We start from the raw sequence: 10,280 nt of genomic DNA, 5'->3' as shown, positions 1-10,280 counted from the left end.
ATAGTGATTCTCAGGGTTTGCTTATATCTCTCTCCTTTGCCAATACAGAGCCCTTCCAGTAAGGCTGCATCAGTCTCTTGGGGAGACTGCTAAACATGCAGAGGCTGTTGTTAGCATGACTGTGCTGTATTTTTTGTGAATTAGTCCTCTCTGAGGAACGCAAGTCCAAGTTGTTGGAGAGGAAGCTGGAGAAACTTTTGGGATGTATCAAGCCACATTTTATGTTGTCCTGCTGCCTTATAAGCAAAATCACATTAATCCTGCTGTTGAACTGGTAAAACCACTTGGGCCATTTCACACCATTTTATGATCCTGTGCTTTGCCTGCAAAAGGGAGGAAAGCTCCTTCTCCTTAGTTTGCCTGCTTTAGATGGGAATATGGTACTAGTCCCCATTCCAGGTTAGGTGGAGCTTTAAATGGCTCTTCTTACATTACCTTTTTATATGAGGGAAGATATATGCCATTCTGTAGTTCGATGACTCTTTTCCATTATTTGTTTATGGGAATGCATGAAAGTGTTTGTATACCATACGATTTTTGCATTTGTTGGTTTTAAAGATATAATTAAGGCATTGTGTTGGTTTTTAATATGACCTGCAATTCATGCTGCAGATCAGCTATTCACTGCAGATCTTTAGTCCAGGCATCTGGCACTTATGGCGACAAAACAGTTCTGGGCTTGACAAGCTGGACCAAAGGCATGGATTTGCAGGGGGATATCTAGCCAGTGTACCAGCAAACAAAGTAAGGCTATGAAAACACAGGGGGGAAATCTTGACTATTTCTTTTGCTGTCACAGGTGAGGGAGGCAAAGTGTGGGAGAACACTGCCAAGTAGGTCCAAGGCCTCTCTAATTGTTTTTCCTGCAAAGGAGGTATCTGCTCCTATTGCATGTAGAGAGCTGTTGCGGAAGCTGCTAAGGAGCTGCTGTTCTCACTGATGGCCACATTTCCCAGGGCCTTCTGGTCAATAGCTGTTGCCTTATTAGTTCCTGAATTCACTGCTTCAAGTGAATTCTGAAGATTACTCAGGCTGCTGTAAGGTACAGTGAGTCCTCCATTAGCTAATTCCCTGGAGACAGAGCAGGATGTCTTCTAGAGGAGGGCATTGCCCAGAATGTCATTTTGTCTCCAGTCAGCTCATCACACCAGCTCTATACCAGCTCTGCCTATTTTAGACTATAAGAAGTTTAAATGGTGCAGCACGGTACCAGAAACTAGAGCAGTAACAGTGAGAGGGAGTTTATAGAAAGCAGGAAGATGAAATTTTCATTTTTTCCATTGAACTTTTGGGAACAGATGGAGAGTTGATGAGGCAGAGATGCTGGAAGGGACAGTGTGTTTCTAATGTTTTCCTTAATGTCTTCCCAATCTGCTCATAGATTCATAGCTCCTGCCTGTTCAGTATGGGGCAGTTAGTGTGTGATGTGAGCACTTCAGCGCCCCCAGGCCTCCAGAGGTGGATATTCCCCAAGGCCTGTTGAGCTGTGTTTTTTTGCCTAAGGAACTTCTGACATAAAGGGTCATGAGAACAGCTCATGGCCTGAGGGGCAATGTCTTTTTTTACTTCATTCCAAGTCCCTGTAGTGATGGGCTTTCTGGATAGAGACAATGACCCAGGAACATCTTGACTGAGGCTGGTGTGGATGTCAGCCTCTCTAGCTGGCCTATGTTGGGGGTATTTTTGGTGTTTGTTTTTCTTTCTGTGGGTTTTTTTAAAATCTGCTTAGAAGCCAAGAAGAACCTAATCAGAGCTCAGCAGTGCACTGACCAGCAGTCATTACCGTTACTTAGTCACCCACTTGCTGTTTCTTTGCTCTGACAAGGAATGTTGGTGTGGTGAAAGGGGATGGAAGATCAGCGTTTGTCTTCATATCCTTTAAGAGGTTCAAGCACATTTCCTCTCAATACACCTATACCAAAGTGTTGCCATTAGAGGACAGACTTAGTCAGTGAGGAAACTCGGTGGCAGCCACAGTTTGAGGGAGAGTAATCAATGAGAAGGGGGAACTTAAACTCTCATTAACTCCCAAAGGCAATGACTTTCAGCTGTGAAATGTGAGATATGATTACTCTCTCATTAGCTTTCATAGTTACAAATGTAACTGGTTAAATAATTCCAGCCAGCTGGCCAAGTTAGAGGCAAATCCACATTTATGCTCAGCCTGTTTTTTTTAGGCTGGATCTCTAGTTATTAATGATGCACACAGCATGGCAGAACTGCTGGGACTTAATTTCCATGATAGCCTGGGCTTGGCTGCTGGAAGGCATGTTGCTTCTTTTAGCTCTGTCATTCTGTTCCTGGAGAACACAGAATGAACTGTGGATAGCCTCATTTGATATTCAGTTGTCTTTAGCAATTAGGGAAAAGCATCGCAGAAAAATACTGAGATGAAGAGAGCGCACAACCTGAATTTTCTTTGCTGTTTCTACTAGTTCCCTTCTTCACTGCACTCCCACCCCTCATTTTTACCCTTGACAGTCTACCAAATCATTGTAATTAGAAGCGATAGTAAGCTTGGGTACTTGGCCCAGAGATTATGCTAAGTATCTGAGTATTTTGAATAAGAGAATTCTACAAAAACCAGCTTCCTTGTGCATCATACAAGAGATGATTTTGTCCTGGCTGTACCTTAAGGTTAATTTAAGCTCTATAGCACAAAGGTTTAAGAGCACTGGTAAACAGCTTGTGCCATTACAAAAGTTTATAATATTGGTTGGGCTGCATTCTGCTACCTTCCCAGTCAGTGATGCCTTTCATTGAATAAGGTGCTGCTGGTTGGATCAGTTATGATGGCTCTGGCCTAAACTAAACTTGTTATGCACTTGAACTGTTGTTGATGGTCTTCTGTAGCAGAGGAACGGAAGAGCCTGGGTTCACCTGTCTCACACAATCCAGTATCACTGAGAATAATCTTTGTGTCTTACACCCCAGTTTGGCACATATGCCATAAATCATGCATGTAAGTTTTTGCTTCCATTTTGCCTGAGTGTAGATGGTAGTACAGGGTACAAAGTGCTGGAGATACATGCAGGTGAGGGTGCATGTTTTCTTGATTGCATACTGTAGTGGCAATTTCCTTAGGACTTGGATAAGCATAGCTGAGCCCTAATTTTTTCCCCTGTAGTCTTGTATTTAGCACATCCTGAATTCTACTACATTGCTTGGTCCTGGGTCAGCAACTGTTCAAGACACATGAGCAAGGTTATACTTTCTTTTATGCATGGGAGTTTAAATAGGTCAGCAGCTGGGAGAAACTGCTACTCAGGTGACTGCTAAACAGAAGATCACTCTCAGTTTGTGCTGGTGTGAGGCAGTGCGTTCTAGCCACTGCCAAATTCTTTATTCAGTAGAAGACAGCAGCAGGAGCTATGCCTCTCGCAGAAGACTCCCTTAAGATGCTGTAGATCCTAAATCCCGGTTAACTGTAATCCTACCAGGTAGTATTTTTTTCTTTTTTAAATGAGAGATCACTAGCCTACAGCATCTCTTGTCTCCAACAGACAGAAGGGACACTAGGACAGTTCTTCAGTCTTCAGCCAGGAAGCCAAATTACCTATTTGCTTTTCTCAGCCATTTGAGAAAATTTTCTAGCAGTTTGTCTTGTAGTCCATGCTGTGTTCTCTGTACACTTAACAGGTAATGTGCTTTCATTGGATTAATACATATATTATTATTGCAAGGACTTCTTGGTAGCCTTTAACTACTTCTGCCCTAAAGACTTACTAATACTGGCAGATCAAGTTCCTTATCTAGAGCTCTTAAAAGGCTGTGTACATCTTTACAAGGCATTTTTCTCTGTCTCTGGTGACAGCCTGAACACATTTATGCCATGCACATTCAGCTGTTAAGTGCTCCCTGAGTCCTTATGCAGTCGCACTAAGGTGCCTGACAGTTGTAGGGGCTGCTGGCAGCAGTACGTCTTTCTGCGGTGACACTGGTTCCTGTAGCTTTCAGCTGGGAGGACTGAGCTGCAGAGCTCAGGCACAGGTCTGAGGCATCCAAGGGGATCTGGATGTTGGGAGCTCTGGGACAAGCTAGGGCTCATCTCTGATAACAAGGAGGGTGCTGTAAAACTGTACTAACCAGAATCTGGGTGGCTGTTCTGTAACAAAGCAGAAGCTCCAGCCCAGCAGGGTGAGGGTGTGGGTGAATGAGTTTGTGCTCATTCATGGTACTGGGTGGAGCCCTAGCAGCAGTGTGTTACTTTGGCTGAGTTATGTTTTGCAATTCAAGCCCTAGAACTTGGAGGAAACTGAATGACCATGATGTAAGTTTGCTTGCCTTCCTCCTCCATTGGCAAAATCAAGTAAGCTCAATCACTTTTGCTTACCGTCTTCCAGATTTATCAAAAGTACCTCTTTTTTTTTTTTTTTAAGATTGCATGTCACAGCACTTCTTTGACCTCTTCTGGTGGCTGGGAGGCCTAGCCCCATGGCATACTGGGTGACATAAAAGAACTTGAATGGCTTTGTGACATTTATCAAAACATAAACACTCTGTGGATTGTACAGCAAACTTTTCAGGGTAGCTTATAACTGGAACAACCCACTCCCTCTAGTGAAAGGATTTCCTTATGACTTTGGTAGCAAAACAGACTTGATGAGTGTAGCCTTGTCCAGGGGCTGCTACAGCAGTGATCCAGAACCTCCTAGAACTGGCATCTGCCCGTTATACCAAAGACTTCTTTTGTTGCACAATTTATTTTGGCCCTTTTGCTAGGTGTGATGTCTTTTTGCAAAGACATAGGTATTATGGACGGAAAACCACAGCAGTGGATGTGCAGCAGTAAGTGCCAGGAAAATTGCAATGTGTAGTACACTGTTACAGCAGGTTGATGGTAAAGCAGCAACACTTCATAAGGCTGTTTATCCTGCACTCAGGGTTGACTTTGGAAACAACCAAGCTATATGGCCATGCAGCCATGCAAAACTTGCTGCCAGGTTCTACATTTACCCAAGTGGCACAGCAAATTCTCTGAAAATTTAGTTTTCTAGTCTAGTACTTGTCTGTAGCAGAAATTCTTTCCATTATGCCGCATTCATTGAAGGTTCTCTAAGCTGGTTCCTGCAAAGACTAGAATGTTTCAGACCCCAGTCCTTGAGCTGAACTTTTCTATCTAAGTTTGGTCTTGAGCCAGCCCCTGGATTGTTCCCTACTTTGCCTCTCCTCAGGTGCCATTCTTTTGATCACTAGATGTTATTTTTACAGTATAGTTTCTACTCTTTCGACATTTTAATCACAGTCATTTTTATTACCTGAAGACAAACTATCAGAGGCTTGTTTATAAACCCCTGCTACACAGCAAGCAGGGCTTACAACTGACACACTCTTGTGTGGCCCAGGCTCCGCAAGAGACTTGAAGAGATCAAGGAGGTTATTTTCAGGTGGTGAGGGAGGTCTCCTGTTGTGTACTGTTGTATAAACAGGTACATTTCAAGTAATTGGCACTGGTGATGACTGCACATCTTACTCTGAACAATGTTGTAGGCTTTTTTGTTAGCTTTCCTGCTTTGTTGTTGGACACAATGTGTGTTGGCTTGTTTGGGGTGGGGGCGGGGGGCTGGAGGGGGGTTGCAGAAGGGACAGTAGGGTCTGACTGTTCAAAACATACTGTTTCCCCATTCTTTATTCTGACTGTTGATATGTCGGAAATAATCCTCTTCCTCCTCCACCCAAACACACCTGATTTTCAAAGGGGCTGGAATCTTAACCTATATCCAGACCTGAATTTTGCAAATAGCCTCTGAATACCTACTTCAGTGAATGAAAACAAAACTCCAGGTACAAGCTCCCCAGTGTTAGTCATTTGTGGTGTAGTAGTAAATGTGGGCTCAGGAGCCCTTTGTTTCCTCTGATTAGAACTGCCAGCAGCATGTTCACACTGAGGTATGGGATTGGTCATAAATGAAGTGAGAGAGAGCAGTGTTTTCCAACCTCTTCTGGCCCCTCAGCCTATAAACCAAGTCAGAATTGTGCCCATATTGGCTAACAATTAAATGCTTCAACTGGTGGGAAGCAAGTACTGGGATGCTAAAAAGGTGTATTGGGGAGGAAAAAGGAGAGCTTGTGTTGCTGACAAAACCTCAGTCAGCATTTCACATTGCATCAGTATGGGTTTATGTGTGTAGGTCTTTGGAAACCTTTGTTCTGTGTCCTTCGCCAACACTTCATTGAAAGAATCTGAAGCTAAAGTAAACATTGACCCACAAGTAGCCTTTGCTCTATGCCCTTCTGCAATCAGCAGCTCTTGCCATCTGTGTTGCATTCTAAGTCTTGTTTCAGTGCTGACCTGCTTGCCTTCGAATAATTTTCAGTACATTTTCCCAGTCTGTGAGTTTGGCAGCTTATCAATGCCTGCACATGCATATTTGAGGAATAAAAATTCAGAGACAGGCTGCAGACAGAGACACTGTGGAGTGTTGTTCATGAAAGCCAGCAACGTTTGGCGCACTGGTTGCTGTAGTCTGGTGACAAAGGACAGTACCAAGACACTTGAGGGTCTACTTCATATTATTTCCACCATTAAACTATCACTTGGTCTTGCATGATCCAACCACCAAGGTCTGATTTCAAGAAGTCTTGGCGCCAGTGGTTTGTTTCACAGACAGTCACTGTGGAAGGAAGCATGATCCTATGCTGCTACTCACCTTGCTTACCAAGAAGCTGCCTGGGCCCGGGGATATATGAATATACCCTCACTCTTCTAAAAGCTGGCACCATCTTCATAGCAGTGCAAGCCTTAGGCTATCTAAAGGGAAACCAGATTGCACTGTGGTAGCGCCATTCCACTCTAGGGATACCCTAGTAGAGCTTGTGGCTTAAAAGCTCCTTTGATGCCTGTTATGATGCCCATAGAGCAGGCATGTAATATGTAATAGCAATTCAAGCAGTTAGTTTCTCTTTGTGTCATGTCAAATATTTCTGCTACAAATCTCAGCTGCCAAGTGCAGAAACTTTAGCTGCCCCTTCAGCTCCTACCCATTGAAATAGGATCTGCCATGTCTAGTGCTAATGAAAATACTCCTTCTGAGCAGATGCTGCCTGGTCTGAAAACAAAACAAAGTGCTTTTTCAAGTGTTTTCCCTGTATTTTATTGTATCTTCAAGGTCTGCCTGTCCTTTCCCTTCTGAAGGGCATTGCATGCCTGTGCTACCATAGAGTGTCAACTCCAAATTTACTCTCTTTTCATTCCCTACCTCCAGAGCTGCAAGAAGAGTCAGTGTCTTTCATGATGACAGTGGTAGGGTAGTGACAGGCAGGCTGGGTGGGGGTGGCTGACAGTGAGCAAGCCTAGTGACAGGATGGGGTGACTAAGAGCCAGCTGGCTAATTAAAGCACAGCAGTGGGAGGAGCAAAGTATTTAAGGGTGCCAGAGAGATGCCTCCACAAATTTCTTGTTACACCTCAGCATCCAAATAACTGGTTTCTTTAACTCTTTTGTGCCTCTTACGAAGTGAAATCAAGGGTCCAAGAAAATGGCACCATTAACTGAAAAGCCTGAACCAAGGTAAGGACATCGGTATGCTTTTTTTAGTCACAGTTAGTCATAGGTAGCCCTCCTAGAGCTGCTGTGAGCTGAACTTCCAGGGCTTTACATGGCACTGGTGTATGCTATGACACTGATAATTGGGTACACTGATGTTCAGGTTGCTTCTTTCATTTGGATATGCTGCTTGAAAAGATAGGAGATACCAAGGTAGTCATTACGTGGGTTTGTGTTCTCATTAAGGGAAATGGGCTGGCACTCCTTTCCCTAGTGACTGGATATTTCTCCTGACTATTTTTATGGGAAGGAGGGATTGAAAGCAATTCCTGAATGCTGATTCTGAGGAAGTTGCTAAAATGAAAGTGATGAGAATGGATGTGGAGTTCTCAATAATATGCAAGTTTGGTCACCTGAGGCTGGAGGAGTCAGAGGGAAGTGAAGATGAGGATGTAATTTTCTGCTATTTATAGAGATGATTTGAATGTCAGATTGTTGGTTATTCCAGCAGTTTGGTTTTCTCAGAGCTTTTTCAGTACTGAGTAGAGGAGCAGTCACTGTTTTCTTGTTACAGTGTGTAGGTGACCTTAGGGGCAGCACAGTCCAACAAGGCTATCAAGCCAGCACTCCAGCCTGAGCTCTCTGGCAGTCATGGGTTTGCTGTCTGGCCTTGGATGTGTAACAGTAACCAGCTTTCTGAGTTTTGCTGGAACCTTTTTGTGCCTGATTTCAGGTAGATTAATCAGTTTCCTGGTAATTTTTGTAGTGTAGCAATGCTTCCAGGTCAGCAAAGGCTAAGGAAAATGACCATCTAATTTCAACTTGCATCCTTAGGCTTGTCAAAAGTGTGTTGGAAGTACTTTATGCCTGGATCCCCATATGCATTGGCTAGACTTAGCTTTATGTGGTTCCTTGAAGGTCACTGCAGTTGTGTGTAAATGAGACCAACTCTGAAACTGGCTTTGCTTATTCTGAAAATATAAAAAGCAATCTGTAAGACTGATATATGCACCTTGTTATGATGTGCTAGCTTAGCTGATTTCAGATGTTGCATAGAACAGAGACCCAAATCTCCCATCTCTGTATGAAATAGGAATGTCATTTATACCTTGAAAAGTGTTAGCTGTTGCTTACTGAGTGCTTGTGCAGAGCTTCAAAACTGCTAGTGCTAGCAGAGGTTAATAATAAAATATTAATGTTTGTTGTCACAATGCCTGTGCAATTCCTTTGCCTTACGCTACTAGGAATCTCAGGATATGTCTGGGATGGCATAAGGTGACCTGTAGCATTAAAGTTTCTGGTTTATGTGTCAGGGGTGTATCAGAATCTGCTCTCTACCCTCATTTTTGTGAGACGTTTGTAATCTGGATTTGAACTTTGTGACAGTATTGAATCTCTAATTAGTATTTCTACTTAATGCAACTTCCTCTTATTTACTACTTCACCATCTGAGAGTGTGGGATGGAGGTGAAGACAGTCTTTGTAGTCTTTGTTATACAAAATCATGCAAGAGAAGATTCTGGATGTTGTTTAGATGATCTAATTGATTGTATTTATAGAATGCCATTCACTGTAGTAAATGCAATGTAGTGTTTGTGTCCCACAATCTTGCAGTCAGCTGAATGGATTCATTGTTATACATAATTAGGGCTTCTGGAATTTGGGTCTGTTTATTTACAGCAATTGTTCTGCAGAGATGCAAGTGGCCCCATATCAGAGGTGTACAGAGAGCAAAGTGTGGTACAAATGGCAGCACCCCAGCTGCATGGCTCTTACAAGTAGTCTCACAACAGCTTGAACCCTATGAATCTTTTGTTTCATCCAGCTGAAGTATAAAACCACCTTCCTCTTGGCTAGGTGTGGTCATTGCAGATTGTCTAAAGGTAAAAAGGTAAATCTGATGTAATTGAATTATTTACCCCTTAACTGTAAATAAATCCTAATTATGTGCTCCCTGCCCAGATTCCTGTACGAGTCTCAGTTAAGTGTCCTGGATGCTCCAGGCTGCATTATGCTGTTAATTTCTTTACAGCTTTCCCTTGAATTGGTGGCCTGAGAGCTGTGCCCAGTGTGCTCCCTTGTATAGGATGTACATCAGGCTTCTTGTAATCTCAGCTTCTGCTGCTCTCAGATGCTGTGCCTTATGTCTCCTGCACAGATGAATATGGGATTTTATTTAAAATACCATAGAAATCTTTATTTTCCTGTCTGAAGTTTTAAAGTGTTCATGTGAGCTGCTTGGGCATATGGGTGTGGCACAAAGGCATGTGTTTCTTTAGCAGACATGAATGCTATGTGGGCCACAGCTACTGTTACCATGATCTCAGCCATGGAATACAAAAAAGAGAGAGTAGTCATGGCAGACTCTGGAGGAAGTCAGAGCTCAGTTAGTGTATTTAAAAAAATCTAGTGTCATGAGAAGAAAGGTTTTTGACTTTAAGGCTGCTCATAACAGTTATCTGGACGGAACTGGTGATGCACTGCATGTCAAGTTACCCTTCTGTCTGTTCTGTGCCAAACAACCCTCTGGACGGCTGTTTTCCAAACCCCGTGTCTGTAGTAGAGCAGAAGGTTGATGGCTCCAGAAGGAGCCACCTTTCACACCCCCTCCCCCCTGCCCCAGCCCTGCGTGTATAAGTTATAACCAGTGGCTGATATGAAGTATTCCAGCCTATTTCTTTGCAGGGAGGTCCCTGTAGACATCAAATCACTATCTGAACTAACACTGACCAAATAACTGGTTTTAATATAGAGGCCAGAATTAGAATGGACCAAAAAAGCCAATTTATCTTTT

The 10,280-nt window shown here is 43.2% G+C and overlaps 1 protein-coding gene across 29 annotated transcripts in view; it reads left to right on the top strand.

The window, feature by feature from the left end:
• The first annotated feature begins 7,385 nt into the window (after positions 1-7,385).
• SORBS1 (sorbin and SH3 domain containing 1) overlaps positions 7,386-10,280 on the top strand; it is a 76,665-nt gene continuing 73,770 nt past the window's right edge. For 6 of the 29 annotated variants that reach the window (XM_057430279.1, XM_057430277.1, XM_057430278.1 and 3 more), the window contains exon 1: positions 7,390-7,510. In XM_057430279.1, the coding sequence (XP_057286262.1) occupies positions 7,479-7,510 (32 nt within the window). In that variant the 5' untranslated portion in view covers positions 7,390-7,478. Of the gene's footprint in view, positions 7,511-10,280 lie in introns of all 29 variants that reach the window. The other 23 variants (XM_057430273.1, XM_057430274.1, XM_057430272.1 and 20 more) reach the window with 10 other exon arrangements.

This window comes from Pezoporus wallicus, unplaced genomic scaffold (assembly GCF_028554395.1).
Source record: "Pezoporus wallicus isolate ANWC-B61680 ecotype Strahan unplaced genomic scaffold, APGP_CSIRO_Pwel_v1 contig_5261, whole genome shotgun sequence".
In the NCBI taxonomy this organism is placed as follows: Eukaryota; Metazoa; Chordata; class Aves; order Psittaciformes; family Psittacidae; genus Pezoporus; species Pezoporus wallicus.
The sequence above is the reverse complement of the archived record's forward strand: the minus strand, read 5'-3'. Positions and strand labels throughout refer to the sequence as shown.